Here is a 16,754-nt window from a genome sequence, read left to right on the forward strand (position 1 = left end):
ATGTAGATGAAACAAAGTGAGAGGGAAAGCTGTGCTCTGAAGGAGCTTCTAGTTGGTGGAGTTTTAATAAAAGAATGAGCTGTTAATTGTAGCAGAGAGAGTGACATTTGAGAGGAACATCAGTAGCTGTGACCAAATCCTCAATGGAAGGCGAGACAAGAGAACACATAAACATTTCACACTCTCCCAGGGAGGAAAAAGGTTGAGTGTCAATGATGGGAAATTGCCAGGGTGAGTCATCTGTCTCCTACTCAGAAACCTGGCCTGACGTAACATAGTAAGAAGTCTCACAACACCAGGTTAAAGTCCAACAGGTTTATTTGGTAGCACAAGCCACGAGCTTTCGGAGTGCTCACTGTCCCTTCATCAGGTGCGTGGGATTTCAATTCAAAACAGGGCATAGAAAGACACAAACGCAATTTACAAAATAATGGTTGGAATGCGAGTCTTTACAGGTAATCAAGCCTTAAAGGTACAGAACATGCCATGCACTGTCTGTGTGGAGTTTGCACATTCTCCCCGTGTCTGCATGGGTTTCCTCTGGGTGCTCTTATTTCCTCCCACAGTCCAAAGATGTGCGGGTTCAGTTGATTGGCCATGCTGAATTGACCCGAATGTCGGGGACTTGCTAGGGTAAATATGAGGAGTTACAGGAAGAGGACCTGGGTGGGATTGTGGTCGGTGCACATTCGATGGGCTGATTGGCCTCCTCCTACAATGTAGGGATTCTAGATTCTCTGCCTCTACGAACATTCAAGGCGATGGGCCAAATGCTGGTAAATGAGATTAGATGGGAGGTCAAGTGTTTCCTGCGTGTCAGTGTGGACTCGATGGGCCAAAGGACCTCTTCTGCACTGTATGATTCTATGAGAAGCACTTTCTCCCATGATAGGAAGGACATGAATGAACTGGGGAGGGTGCAGAGATTTACCAGGTTGCTGCCAGGGATGAAACATTTAAGTTATAAAGAGAGGTTGGGTAGGCTTGGGTTGTTTTCATTGGAGCAGAGAAGACTGAGGGGTGACCTGATTAAGGTGTACAAGATTATGAGAGGCATGAACAGAATGGATGAGGAGCAGCTGTTCCCCTAAGTTGAAGGATCAGTTACAAGGGAACACAAGTTAAAAGTGAGGAGCGGGAGATTCAGGGGGCATTTGAGCAAGAACGTTTTTATCCAGAGGGTGGTGATGGTGCAGCCTGAGCGGGTGGTGGAGGTGGGTTGCCTCACATCCTTTAAAAAGTACCTGTAGGAGTACTTGGCATGTCATAATATCCAAGGCTATGGGCCAAGTGCTGGCAAGTGGGATTAGGTGGGCAGGTCAGGGCCTTTTATGTGGCAGTGCAGACTCGATGGGCTGAAGGGCCTCTTCTGCACTGTCGTATTCTGTGATTGAGTGGGCAGTGACCAATTCTGTTTTTGACCACTGACAGCACTTGCTTTCGTTGGGTGACTTGTCATTTCAAAGGTTAATGTTGGTTATTTGGTGGACACATCACGATGAGCTGACTTTTCTGGCCAGCCATCATGCTCAGCTTCTTCCTGAAAGTTAACATCTTGTTGACTGAGGGATGGGGATATCTGTCAATATCTGCAGTTCACAATGACGTCCCCATGGCAACAGCTCAGAGTGCTTGCGTCTCCGTGTATGTGACGTTAGCCTGGAAAAGCTGCTGAACTGATTGTTCAGGCACTTGATGATGTTAACACCTTCAATTTGTGACGCATTCTGAGTGGCAAACTGTGCTGAAAGGAACCTCTCCTCTGCTCTTCTTCTTTCGCTACAGATGTGGTCTTTAAATTGGATGATGGGACAATCTGTGCACATAAACCCTTGCTAATCTCCAGCTGCGACTGGATGGCCGCAATGTTTGGAGGTCCATTTGTGGAGAGTTCAACGAAAGAGGTAAGGCAGTGACTGATGGGACCGGTCACTTATTCTGGGTCACTGTTCAAGGCAAAGGACAAAGGGGCCAACCTTGACTTTGTGGAAGTTCAGTGCTGATAAAATCCTGCTCTCCGCCCCACTTTGCTTCATTACACATTAAAATCCAGGAGTTCATAGAAGCAGGATGTTTCGTAGATGTGGGCTTCCAAACTAAGCATGATCAAACTCTGTTTCAATGTTTGTCACATGGACATAGTCTCTGTAAGATGCTCATCTGAATTTCTTCTGAAATTCAAGACGGAGCAGAAGGTAATGACTACCACCCACCTTCAAAATTAGAATTCAATTTTACCTCCCTCTTTCTCTGCACTGATCTACACCCCTCAGAACACCATCATTATTGAGTCTTTTTCGGATGCTGTTAAGAACCAGGTTAGAAACTCCAAGTTGCTTTGTAAAGTTAGCCTTGACCCCAAGTTTTTACACTTGAATTTGGCCTTGGGTGAGCGTAAGCTGTTTTACTCCAGGTATGATTCAAGTGACCCACTTGGAAACTTTTATCAAAATAAAGTTTATTTAAGAAAACAGCTAAAACATAACAAAAAGAAATTAGCCTGACTTTTACCAATTACAAAATTTAAACATGACACGGTATAAACAGCTAGCTATCTCTGTTGTCCCAAGTCAAACACCATCCCACTCTAGACTTAACACAATAACAAGTTTGCTCACGTGATGCTGGATTCTCAGCTTTTTTCCATGTGCTGCGAGTTGTCCTTTGAATGTTGGATTAAATCTCTGAGGCTTCCCAGTCCTGGAACTTTCCAAAAAGCCTCTGGAGAGAGACAGAGACACTGCCTTCTTCTGCCAGCTTCCAACAGCAACTGAGAAAATGAAACTAAAGCTTAGACTTTTCTGTGGAACAAAACTGTCCTCGGGCATATCACCTGACTGATCAATCAACCCCAAATCAAGCTCCACTCGGCAATCCCCAAAGAACCATAAAACCCCAGGACACAGCATTAGTCCATATTAAAATCAGCATGATGTCCATTATGGTGCTGCAGTAACAATTAGAGGACACTGGTTACAGGTATGGCACCAATAAAATGCTTGGAGCTCCTTGAAAAACCTGCAGAGAAACATGATTAAAATACATTTCTTAAAGGCACAAAATTTGTCACAATGGGATAAACTGCTGACGTGCAGATAGTTTTCAGGTGAAAGTTTTCCAAATAACATACAGTGGCCTCAAAAATGAGGTCTGACATAAAGGAGTGGAGGACGGCTCCTTTTCACTTGTATGGAGTTTGCACATTCTCCCATTGCCTGCATAGGTTTCCTCCCAATACAAAGATATGCAGATTGATTGGCCATGCTCAATTCCCTTTTAGTCTTGATGTGTAGGTGAGGTGGATTAGCCCTGCTAAATGCATAGGGTTACAGGATATGGGATGCGTCTAGGTAAAATGCTCTTTCGGAGTGTCAGTGTGGATTTGGTGGACTGAATAGCCTCCTTGAGCACTGTTGGGATTCTCAGATTATATCTCAAGTTGGTGCCCACTGTTACTGCTGTATGCAGCAAGATAAAACTACAAGGGAAGCTAGGGTCTGTCACAGATGTGCAGCCAGAAGTTTGTCCACAAATCCACACCAAATGACCCCTTTCACCCATCAGAGTCTGAGGCAGATATTGGGGAAAACGTCAAGCTCTCTGTCACCTCCAGTGCTGCATTATCTTCTGCAGTACAGCCGCAGCATTGAAGAAGTAAAACTCAAGGATGCTGACGCTGTGAAATGCTGAGGTGTGTTCTAAAACAGCAGCACTTAGTGTAGCCCTGCGCACTGAGCAGGAATTACATTGCTTCACCACTTGTGTTCAGATTGAAGGAACGTACCTCACATCATTCACAGATATTGAAGCCAGCCCTCCCTCCTCCTTTTGCCTCAAACAGAATGTGTGTAACAACAGTGACAAAGTGTACTTTTCTGTGCCATGACTCACATTCTGTCCAAGGGCACGAACAATAGTTTGGCAAAGAAGTGATAACCAACTTCATTGTCCTTCTGGTTGAGAACTCCGTGTCCCTCGTGTCATTGCATAACACTTTCATTTTCGGAGGAAGAAAACAACATTGATTGTTCCTTCACTTGGTCTCCACACGCCCTCAGTCCTGTCTTATTGAACGCTCCGACAGTCATCAGGTGGCACAGTGGTTCGCACTGCTGCCTCATAGCTCCAGGGACCGGCATTCAATTCCAGCTTCAAGTCACTGGGTGGAGTTTTTTTTGTTCTCCCCATGTCTGTGTGGGTTTCCTTCGGATTCTCTGGTTTCCTCCCACAGTCCCAAGATTGCGGGTGAGGTGGATTGGCCGTGTGAAATTACCCCAAGTGTCAGGGGGACAAGGAGAGTAAATTCGTGGGTTTGGGATATTGGGCCGGTGTGGATTGTGGTCAGTGCAGATTCGATGGGTCAAATGACCTCATTCTGCACTGTAGAGATTCTATGGATTCAATGAATCTCCAAAGTTTAACCTCTCTTGTTTCTTCTGAGCTGTAATTGAGCCCAAAAGAAGCCAAAGTCATGTTCTTCCTCCACCCTCCAATTTACTCTCTTGCTATTAATAGTTTGTCTGAATAACATTGCTTTAGTAAATCCGCAATTCCTTTTTCCCAAGAAATCATACCCAAGCCTTGAAAGCAAAGCTCAGTGGCTCTCAAGATACTTGAAGAGCTCCTGCACTTTGACCTTCCCAACATGCCTCTTAATTTCTGGACAGTTCGGATTCATCAGAGCTGACTGTGGACAGGTGTAAAGCTTAGTGAGCTTTCTTTTTTAGTGTATTGGCATTGCTGCAGTGTTTAGGTGCCATGAGTAGATGGCACAGTGTGAGTGAGGGTATGCGCTGGTTACCATGTATGGTGACTTTCCATAATATCACAAACCAAATCTGGATGGCTTTCCTGCTCACTGAACTGGTATAACAGTTGCCGAGTGTGACTTGGCTTCAGTGCAGTGACCAGCAATAGGAGGATGAAGGAAAATCAGCAATATTCCCATCCTTCAAATTATCTCTGCTCCCCTCAGATGGAGAGTATCATGTTTCCATTCTTCACTGGTATGTTCTGAAAGCAACTTGCAAATGTCCGAGACCAGCTCAGAAACCCCAAGGTACGTTCTAAAGTTAGACTCGATCTCAACAACTTTTTATTTTGGCATCAGTGTGAGGATAAAGTGCTTCATTCTCGTTGTGGCTCCAGTGACACCCTCAGAAGCTTTTATCAAAACAAACTTTATTTTTGACAGTCCAATTTAAGTATAATGAATGAATTTGTTTAATTTTGACCAATTGAAATACTTAAACATGACAGGATGTAATTCTTAACTGCTAATCTATCTCTATTAGTTCAAATTGAGCAATATTCCTCATGGACCTAAACTCCACTTCAGAATCAGTTAGCAAACCACACACACTTTCGTAGGCTGTCAGTCCTCAAGCCTCCAGAACACCTTTGGAGAGGTGTACAAGATGTACACCTTGTACGTCTCCATTGATCCGTGCCCCTCACACCTTAAAGCTGTGCTCCCTAGTAACTCTTCCACCTTAGGAAAACGCTTTTGACTATCCACTCTGTCCATGCTTCCCACAATCTTGTAGACTTCTATCAGGTTGCCTTTCAACGTCCATTGTTCCAGTGAGAACAAACCAAGTTTCTCCAACTTCTCATGGCTGATGTGCTCCATACCAGGCAATATCCTGGTAAATCTTTTCTGTACCCTGTCCAAAGTGAAATGTTGCATAATCACTGAAATGTTGCAAATTAGAGTTGTGTAAATGCACCAAATGAGAAATGTCACGATTTGCATGAGAGACTTGTGAAAAAGATTATCGGACTGCATCAGGACCTCTCCATGCACCACAGGGGTGAGGAAACAAGTCTCATCACTGTTGTAGCATAGCCAATTTGTGCATAGCAAGATCCCACTGACAGTAACAATAACCTGCTTCCCTCATGTTGGTTGAGGGACAATGTTGGCCTGGGACGCATTTAGAAAATGAAATTGGGACCAGATTGCAGAGAACTTAAGCTGAGGGTGTTGCAGGGAGGGGGGGTGCTTTTCAGCGTGAGCTGAAGGTTTCTTGCTGTTCAGTGTTTGCTCTCTTCATTTCACACTGGCTCGCTGCGTCTGTACTTTGATGTCAGTATGTGTTTCAGAACCCAAGATAGAGTGAAAATGGCAAGATGAATCTCGCTCTGTTTTATTAATCAGACAGGAGGCAGCTCAATCACCAGAGGCTCAATGTGCAGATGATGTCAGCACTGATGCTGCCTGCAAGATCTGGAATGTTTTCCGTTCTCTTTGGGCAGCTATTGAGAAAGACATTCGGAGATGGAGCTTTTCAGTCCCTGACCTTCCATGTTTTATGAAGAGCTGTGCTGTCTGTCTGAAGGTTACAACGCTATTTATAGAACTGACAATGAAGCAACGTGATTCTTTTTTATTGCGGTTTAAATATAAAGGGATTACATTGTGTGTGATACAAGTCAACATCTCCATCTGAGAGTCAGCACATTAAACCACTCCCTCAGCCACCCAGAAAGGGAAAGGGCTGTGATTTTGTTTATTCAAAACTGCAGGGCTTTTTTGAAGTATTTTGGAGTTTTGCTTTTATCACAGAAACTCACAGTCGGGGATTTTCGCAGCAACTTCATTGCAGTGTTAATGTAAGTCAACTTGTGACTCATAAATAATAATAAACTAGACAGAATATCTACCGTTCAGAAGGAATCCATTCAGCCCATCGAGCCTGCACCGACAACAATGCCACCCAGGCCCTATCCCTGTATTTACCCTGCTAATCTCCCTGAAGCTAAAGGGCAATTTTGCATGCCCAATCCACCGAACCTGGACACCTTTGGAGCGTGTGAAGAAACCAGAGGAAACCCACGCAGCCACAGGGAGAACATGCAGACTCCACAGACATGTCCCAAGCCGGGAATTGAACCCGCATCCCTGGCGTTGTGGGGCAGCAGTGCAAACCACTGTGCCACCGTGCTGTGTGGCCTGAGCTTTGAATCATAGGTCTGTTGTGAGGCTGCATGGTGTCTTTCTCAGATGCCTGGAGGCTTGTGTGATCGAATATAAACTGTTTATATCCCACACACAACTGTGTACAGTGGAACCCCGATTTTACACACCCCGATTTAGCGCAAAATCGGATATGATGCAAAATGACGGATGGACCTTTTTTTTGGCTTTTTCTGGTTTACTGATTCAGCATAACATTCGTAACAACATTTTATGGACCCTAACCATCGCGTTACAATGGGGCTGCACTGTACCTATCTCGACGGTACAGCCCTGTCCAGGGTGGTGTTGTTCTCCAGCCCCACATTAACCCTTGCTACGCCGAACACACTGATACTAAATTACAACACCACTGCAACATCAATGTTTGTTTCAGCAACAAATCGATGCATTCCAATTTTTCTGAAATTCACCCAGTTTGTTTTGATTTCATATTCTAACTCTGCCTATTGTTGGTGAACCATGACACAGGGCAGTTCATCAAAATACCCTAAAATTACACAGCTGGGGGCAAATTGAGAGTTGGTTGTGAACTCTGCTTGGATACATTCCCAGAGGTTGGATCTCCTGACCTGCTGTTTCCAAGTGCCCTCCCCTGGCATCCTCCTGCCACTGGCCAGCGGACTCAGCAAGCTCATAGTTAGAACTGCTGCTTTGCAGCTCCAGGGACCTGGGTTTGATTTTTAGTTTAAGTAACTGTCTGTATGGAGTTTGCACATTCACCCCATGTCTGCATGGGTTTCCTCCCATAGTCCGAAAGACGGCTGGTTAGAGGTGCATTGGCCGTGTTAAATTCTCCCTCAGTGTAACCGAACCGGCGCCAGAGTGTGGCAACTGAGGGATTTTCACAGTAACTTCATTGCAGCGTTAATGTAAGACTAATTGTGACAAATGAATAAACTTCAAAAACTTTAAACTCAGACAAGCCTTTCTTCAGCATTTAGAAAATGACGAGACTCTTTATTGGAATGGTTTTTGATTAGCATTGATAAACCTACCTTTCTCCCATCTCTCATCATTTTGGCATTGGTGGGACAGAGGTGTTTTGAGATTTTTTTCTCACTGAGTTGCTGGCAAGAGGTGGCAACAGCGATTCATCTTGAATTCCTGACGAGTTCAGGGCTATCCTGGAATGTTAACAACCCAACATGATGTGTTCTGTCAGACTTCCTACCTGCTCTGCGACTAATTGCAAAGGAACAGCAGTGGTGGCATGGGTCCCAGAACTTGTTAGCCTGCAATCTGTGGCAGAAAGCAGGTGAGTGGGATCATGAAGACAACTCTACCCAAGAGCCAGGAGAGATATGGAGGGGCCAAATTACCTCCTTCAGTGCTTTACCCAACCCAACACAGCAAACAAGTGCCAGGAATCACAAATATTAAAGTTACCACTTCCATTTGTTTGATCCTCACAGGGTGACTGTGCACTCAGTAATCTTTAGAATCGTAGAATCCCAACAGTGCAGAAGGAGGCCTTTCAGCCCATCAAGCCTGCACTGACCACAATCCCAACCAGGCCCTATCCCCATAACCCCATGTATTAACTCTGCTGATCCCCCTGACACTAAGGGGTAATTGAAAATAGCTAATCCAGCTTACCCGTGCGTGTTTGGAGTATGGGAGGAGGGAACCGGAGCACGGACTTTTTTGGAATCGAACGTTTGACATATTTCCTGAGCAACAAATAATTGTGTGTGTGTGGTGTGTGTGTGTGTGTGGTGTGTATGTGTGTTCTGTGTGCTTACAGTATGTTAAAGTAACACATTCTTTTTACACAGTTTGTGGTGTCTGTTCTCGCTTCAGTTTCTTCACTGCTACGTGCAACATAATGTAAGCCCTGAGGTTTATTTTTAATTCACGGATCTGCACTTTGAAGAAAGACACAACTTGTCTTTCTGAAGCATCTTTCACAGTCTCAGTACGTCGCTAATGCAGCACTTTCTCAAGTATAGTCAGTGTTGTCATGTCACAGTCACGGCAACTAATTTTCACCCAGCAAGCTGTTGCAAACCGCCATGTGATAATGGCCAGGATCATTCATTTTCATGTTGTGGATTCAGGGATTAATATTGGCCCGGCCACCAGAGAGAAAACCCCTCCCCCTTCTCTTTGAGATGAAGTGCTGAAGGATTTTCCACATTGGGCCGAGGTCAGCCAAGGTCTCAGTTTAACGCCTTATTTCAAAGCAAGCACTTCAGCCTCTGCCCGAGTATCAACTTGAATTCAGTACTCCAGTCCTTAATGTGAAACTTCAATGTGCAACCTTTTGACTCGGTGGATTCACTGAGGCACAGCTGACTATCAGTCCACCACAGTACAAACCAGTTCTCCCGGATACAACGGTGGAAGAACTGAGTCATGATTTTTGTGATCAGCTGTCAATGTTGAGAAATTGCTGTTATCTTTATCATACAGAGTGCAGAGATAATACCAATTTAGTTTTGCCTTTCATACAGGTGTACTTTCCAAACACATACAAGAGCTGTATGCAAGCAGTGCTGGAATACCTGTACACAGGACAGTTCTGTTCCAGCCCAGATCTGGATTCCATGGAACTCATTGTGCTGGCAAACCGTCTGTGTCTACCCCACCTGGTTGCGTTGACAGGTAAGAGCTGCGATCGCACCAATCTTCACCTTGTGTTCGGATCGCTAAGTGTAACATTCACAGTACCGTAGAGCCCCTACAGTGCAGAAGGCGGCCATTTGGCCCATCAAGTCTGCACCAATCAAAATCCCACCCCGGCCCGATCCCCATAACCCCATCCCAGGTCACTGAAACTGGCAACGCAGGAGGAGAAGGTAGTCAAGAAGGCATACGACATGCTTGCCTTCATCGGCGAGGGTGTTGAGTTTAAAAATTGGCAAGTCATGTTGCAGCTAACCTTGGTTCGGCCACACTTAGAATATAGTGTTCAATTCTGGTCACCACGCTACCATAAGGATGTGGAGGCTTTGGAGAGGGTACAGAAAAATTTTACCAGGATGTTGCCTGGTATGGAGGGCATTAGCTATGAGGAAAGGTTGGAGAAACTTAGTTTATTCTCAAGGAAACAATGGAGGTTGAGGGACGACTTGGTATAAGTCGATAAGATGAAAAGGGACATGAACAGAGTGGATAGTCAGAAGCTTTTTCCCAGGGTGGAAGAGTCAATTACTGGGGGGCACAAGTTTAAGGTGTGAGGGGCAAAGTTTAAAGGACATGTACGAGGAAGTTTTTTACACAGAGAGTAGTGGGTGCCTGGAACTCGCTGCTGGGGGAGGTGGTGGAAGCAGATATGACAGTGACTTTTAAGGGACATTTTAACAAGTACATGAATAGGATGGGAATGGAAGGATTTGGTTCCCAAAAGGGTAGGGGGTTTTAGTTCCGGTGGGCAGCATAGTTGGTGCAGGCATTTTTTTTAAGTAAAGTTTATTTATTAATCACAAGTAGGTTTTACATGAACACTGCAATGAAGTGACTGTGAAAATCCCCGAGTCGCAATACCCTGGTACCTGTTCGGGTACATTGAGGGAGAATTGAGCATGGCCAATTCACCTAAACTGCATATCTTTCAGACTGTGGGAGGAATCCAGAGTACCCGGAGGAAACCCACGCAGACAAGGGAAGAATGTGCAGACTCCACACTGACAATGACCCAAGCCAGGAATCGAGCGCAGTCCCTGGCACTGTGAGGCAGCAGTGTTAATCACTGTGCCACCATGCCACCCCTTCGAGGCTTGGAGGCCTGAAAGGCCTGTTCCTATGCTGTAATTTTCTTTGTTTTTTGTATTTATCCTGTTAATCTCCCTGAAACTAAACGGCAGTTTAACATGGCCAGTCGACCTAATCCACACATCTTAATTATATAACGTGCAAAATATGTAACTTGAAGCTCAGAGAATTACAGCTTCATTTAAGCCTCTTGCTTGCTCTGCTGAAGAAAGAATTTGCATTTCCAATACATCTTTTACAACGTCCCAAAACACTTCACGGGCAAGCAACAGGTATTTTGCTTAAATGTGGTTACTGTTATAATATAGGAAATGCAGCAGCCAACTTTATGCTTTGCTAGATCCCACGAACAACAATGGAATGAGAGGCCAGGGAGTGGATTGCAGAAAATGCTGGAAGATTTTAGCATGTTTGTGCACAGTTCTGGTCACCTGACTATGGAAAGGATATTATTGAACTGGAAAGAGTGCAGAAAAGAGTTAATAGGATGCTCCCAGTACTTGATGGTTTGAGTTAGAAGGAGAGGCTGGATAGACTGGGACTTTTTTCTCTGGAGCGTAGAAGGCTGAGGATGATCTTACAGAGGTCTATAAAATAATGAGGGGCACAGATCAGCGAGATAATCGATATCTTTTCCCAAAGGTAGGAGAGTCTAAAACTAGAGGGCATAAGTTTAAGGTGAGAGGGGAGAGGTACAAAACTGTCCAGAGGGACAATTTTTTCACACAGAAGGTGGTGAGTATCTGGAACAAGCTGCCAGAGGTAGTAGGAGAGGCAGGTACAATTTTGTCTTTTAAAAAGCATTTAGACATGGGTAAGATGCAAATAGAGGGATATGGGCCAAGTGCAGCCAAACGAGCTTTGTGGTTTTAAATAAAGGGCAGCATGGACAAGTTGGGCTGAAGGGTCTGTTTCATGCTGTAAACCTCTATCTGTGGAGAGAGAATAGAGTCAACATTTTGAGTCTGGATGACCCTTCCTCAGAATGTCAGATTCCAGCATCTGCAGCATTTTGCTTTTATCCATGATGTACTTCAGAGGTATTGGTTAAGGGATTATTTTATCTTGGACTGCTTATCATTTACATTTACCCAAATGGCTCCGTGTAACATCTGATGTGAAAGGTGTCAGCACCAACAATGCAGCACTATCTGTACTGGAGTGCAGAGTCCACCTGGATATTGTGCCCAGGTCTCTGGGATGAGGCTCGAACACACAACGTTTTGACTCAGAGGCAAGCACACTACCCAGTGAGTCACACATTCCCCAGTGTACACCAGTACTGAAATGGTCATTTTGGTGTTAGTGTTCCAAATGAAGGGCTCTCCGGGCAATTGCCATTTGTCGGCAAAAGCATCCTGCATCAAAACCTCACCTGAGTGAAACATGACCTGTATGCATTCCAAGCAATCAAAGTTGCAGTGTGTGACACCCAAGTCGAATTGAATAAGGCCAGACTATCAATCTGTTCACCCAGAAGGTGACAGTATGGTGGCACAGTGGTTAGCACTGCTACCTCACAGCGTCAGGGATCCAGGTTCAATTCCCAGCTTGGATCACTATCTGTGTGGAGTTTGCACGTTCTCCCTGTGTCTGCATGGGTTCACGCTGGATGCTTCGGCTTCCTCCCAAACTCCAAAGATGTGCGGGTTCAGTTGATTGGCCATGCTAAATTAATATTAGTGTCGGGGGATTAGCAGGGTAAATATGTGGGGCTACGGGAATAGGGCCTGGGTGGGATTGTGGTTGGTGCAAACTCGATGGGCTGAATGGCGTCCCTCTGCACTGTAGGCATTCTATGAATGTGTGGAATTTGCTACCACAGAAAGTAGTTGAGGCCAAAATGTTGTGTGATTTCAAGAAGAAATTGGATATAGGTCTTGGGGAAAGGGATCAAGGAATCTGGGGGGAAGGAGGGATCAGGACATTGAATTCGATGATCAGCCATCATCGTAATGAATGGCAGAGGAGGCTCAAAGGGCTGAATGTCCTCCTGCTATGAGTTTCTAGGTTCCCATATTTCTGTTGTGACATTATTAGAACAAAACTATAAATCTGCAGAATGAGTGAGCAATCTCTGGAAACCATTGTTCATAAGATCTCTAAGTAAGGAATGTAATTGTAATCACTCAGGAAGCTGACTGGAATGGAATGGTGTTTTATTACTGAATCAAAAGCTAGACCACAACCCTGTGGTGCACATTTGTAAGTTTGGGCTGGGACAATCGGTCTGCAGACGTGCTCAGGGGCCAAGGCCTCAGGTGAAAGCTTTTCACTGCTGTCTGGGTTTATTTCCATGAACCAGCATCACCAAGTCAAACTCAACACAAGTGCTCCTTGAAGGGCAGCAGTAATGTCAGGAGGAAAAGTGTGGGCCATTAGGAAAGCTCAATCCGGCCAGGAAATCACTTAGCAGAGGACATTGTTGATGATCATTGGCCAAAAGTCCTTGGGGAGCGATTGGGACACTCTTTTAATGCAGCAAATTATTATTTGTCCCAGTCTTTACACCAGTGGTACAATGGTAGCTGCTGAACTAGTACCCGGGGTGGCATGGTGGCACAGTGGTGACCACTGCTGCCTCACACAGCCAGGGACCCAGGTTCGATTCCCGGCTTGGGTCACTGTCTGTTCAGAGTCTGCATGTTCTCTCTGTGTCTGCATGGGTTTCTTCCAGGTACTCCGGTTTCCTCCCAAAGTCTGAAAGATATGTTGGTTAGGTGCATTGGCCATGCTAAATTCTCCCTCAGTGTACCTGAACAGCTGCCGGAATGTGGCAACTAGGGGATTTTCACACACACTAACTTCATTGTGGTGTTAACATGAGCCCACTTGTCACACCAAAAATAACTAGTAATCCATGGACCCAGGGTAAAATTCTACAGGCCCAGGTTCAATTCCCACTCCAGCAGATGGTGAAATTTAGAATCATAGAAAAACTACAGCACAAACAGGCCCTTCGGCCCACAAGTTGCAACGATCATATCTGTACCCACTCGGCTTACCGATAACCCTCAATCCCATTAATTCCCATGTACTCATCCAGAAGTCTCTTCAAAGACCCTATCGAATTTGCCTCGACCACCACTGACAGCAACCAATTCCATTCACCCACCACCCTCTGAGTGAAAAACTTACTCCTGACATCTCCTCTGTACCGACTCTACTCCCCAGCACCTTAATTCTGTGTCCTCTTGTGGCAGCCATTTCAGCCCTGGGAGAAAGCCTCTGAGAATCCACCCAATCAAAACCTCTCAACATCTTATCCACCTCTGTCAGGTCACCTCTCATCCTTCGTCTCTCCAAGGAGAAAAGACCAAGCTCCCTCAACCGATCCTCATAAGGCATGCCATCCTCAGAAGGCGTGCAATTTAAATTCAGTAAAACTCTGGAATTAAAAACCTAATGATGACCATGAAACCATTGTCGATTGTTGTTGAAAAAAAACACATCTGGTTCACTCATGGGAAGGAAATCTGCCATCCTTAGCTGGTCTGGTGTGACCAATGTGATTGACTCTCAAACACCCTCTGAAACAGTCTGGGGCAATTAGAGATGAGCAACAAATACTGGCCCTGCCAGCGACGTACTCTTCCATGGGAGATTAAAAATGGTCAGAACTGAATGGAGACTTGAAGAAAAGGATAAATTTACAGAATTTCACAGGAGGAAGGGGTGAGTGGGATTAAATGGATGGCTGCTTTGAAGAGTCAGTATAGACACCGGGGGCTGAATGGCCTCCTGTGTATTCTTATTCCATCAGCAAGAGGTGTCCCAACAAAAAGGAAGGGAAACTTTCCCAAGTCAATGATAGTCATCAGTGCTCTTTGCAGCAATACCCTACAGTTGCAAAAGGCTCTTCAGTGTACCAGCAGGTTGGGTTGAAGCTACTGCTGCCAAGCTTTGCTATTCGAGTCCCAACTGTATGCTTGGAAGCCTGTAAGGGGCTTATGAGGAGACAAATGGCAGTCATAGTCTTTCACTAGATCCTCAGATGCCACCTGACCTGCTGGATATTGCCAGCATTTTTTGTTCTGGACAACAACAGGAATTTGTACACTGTGAAACGTCAGTGTGGCTGAAAGCAGTCTGTTATTTTATATTCCAATAAGGTACACTCACACTTTTCAAACTGCCATCTCTTGTCAACAAGATGATATTTCTTTCCTGAGAACTTTCAGAAAAGGTTAGTTGACTGTAGGTACTCCATGCGTTCCCTCTCCACTTCTTGGCCTCCCTCTTCTGCATCCAGGCCTTATGATCAACTCTCCTCATCTCTGCTTGTTCACATCATCACACTTTCTTCCCCTGACTCTGACTTCAAATGCTTGAGTGTTTCCCTCTGTTAAAGGAGCCAGACCAGTCCCTGTTCCACAGCAAAGCTTGGAGAAGTGCTGAGTGTGAATATTGAAATGATTTGATTGGTTTTGGCTTGTTGCAGAGCAGTACACGGTGAAGGGGCTGATTGAAGCAACACATCTTGGTGTGGACATCGACGGAGATGTTCTCCTCTTACTGGAAATGGCTCAGGTGAGAGAGAGAGAGAGAGAAAGTGAAGGATAACATCAACTCTGTTTATGATCCCATAAAAGTGAAAATGTGATTTCCTTTTGCTGCTCAAAAACTTTGTTTTGCAACTTTGCCACAAACATGGTGTGAACAGTGATATTCCATGCTGAAATTTCAGCCATTGGATGCTGGAACTCGAGAATTGTCATCCAGCAGCAGTCGTGAGTTGAGCTTAAGTTTGTTTATTTATTAATGTCAAAAGTAGGCTTACATTAACGCTGCAATGAAGATACTGTAAAAATCCCTTGGTCGCCATACTCCGGCACCTGTTCAGGTCCACTGAGGAGAATTTAGCATGGCCAATGCACCTAACCAGCACGTCCTTTGGACCACAGGAGGAAACCAGAGAACCTGGAAGAAACCCATGCAGACACGGGGAGAACGTGCAGACTCTGCACAAACAATGACCCAAGCCGGGAATTGAACCCAGGTCCCTGGCGCTGTGAGGCAACAGTGCTAACCACTGTGCCACCATGCTTCTGTGCAGTTTTAGACTTCCTAGAATGTGCAGACTGATCAAACTATCTGGAGGTACAATATAGAGGATCCCCCTTGTTTATCCATGTCATTTTCTTGGCTTCCTGGGCTAAGGGACAACCCTTCTAACACCAGGTGTTAGAGATGGAAAGGTGGTAGGACTGGAGGGTCTTAATGACATTACTGTTACTAGAGAGGCGGTGCTCGACAGACTGGAGGGGCTGATTGTGGACAAGTCGCCAGGACCGGATGGAATGCATCCAAGGGTTCTGAAAGAAATGGCGGAGGTGATAGTGGATGCCTTGGTGGTTATTTTCCAGACGTCGCTGGATTCCGGGGAAGTGCCGGAAGATTGGAAAATGGCTAATGTTACGCCGTTGTTTAAGAAGGGTGCCAGGCAAAAGGCAGGGAATTATAGGCTGGTTAGTTTAACGTCGGTTGTAGGTAAAATGTTAGAATCCGTCATCAAGGAGGAAATAGCGAGGCATCTTGAGAGAAAGTGCTTGATAGAGCAGACGCAGCACGGTTTCGTGAAAGTGAAGTCGTGTCTGACAAATTTACTGGAGTTCTATGAGGATGTGTCCAGGGCGGTAGATAGAGGAGAGCCAGTGGATGTGGTCTTTCTTGATTTTCAGAAGGCGTTTGACAAGGTACCTCACAAGAGGTTATTGCAGAAGGTCAGGGGACATGGAGTTGGGGGTAGGGTGTTAGCGTGGATAGAGGATTGGTTGTCAAATAGGAGGCAGAGAGTTGGGGGTCAATGGGTGCGATTCAGATTGGCGGATGGTGACTAGTGGAGTGCCCCAGGGGTCGGTGCTGGGGCCTCAGCTATTTACCATTTATATAGATGATCTGGAGGAGGGAACCGAGCGTAGGGTGTCGAAATTTGCTGATGACACCAAGATTGGTGGAACGGCAAATTGTGCGGAGGGTGTGGAGAGTCTGCAGAAGGATCTAGATAGGCTGGGCGAATGGGCCAGGAAATGGCAAATGGAATTTAATGTTGGCAAGT

At 45.4% G+C, this 16,754-nt stretch overlaps 1 protein-coding gene across 4 annotated transcripts in view; it reads left to right on the forward strand.

The window, feature by feature from the left end:
* rhobtb2a (Rho related BTB domain containing 2a) overlaps positions 1-16,754 on the forward strand; it is a 64,853-nt gene that overhangs the window by 35,242 nt on the left and 12,857 nt on the right. For 3 of the 4 annotated variants that reach the window (XM_080216806.1, XM_080216808.1, XM_080216807.1), the window contains 3 exons: positions 1,786-1,904; positions 9,436-9,586; positions 15,138-15,226. In XM_080216806.1, coding sequence (XP_080072932.1) covers positions 1,786-1,904; positions 9,436-9,586; positions 15,138-15,226 — 359 coding nt within the window. The remainder of the gene's footprint in view (positions 1-1,785; positions 1,905-9,435; positions 9,587-15,137; positions 15,227-16,754) is intronic. The other variant, XM_080216809.1, reaches the window with a different exon arrangement.

Source organism: Carcharhinus amblyrhynchos, chromosome 34, assembly GCF_965287045.1.
Source record: "Carcharhinus amblyrhynchos chromosome 34, sCarAmb.v2.hapA, whole genome shotgun sequence".
NCBI lineage: Eukaryota > Metazoa > Chordata > Chondrichthyes > Carcharhiniformes > Carcharhinidae > Carcharhinus > Carcharhinus amblyrhynchos.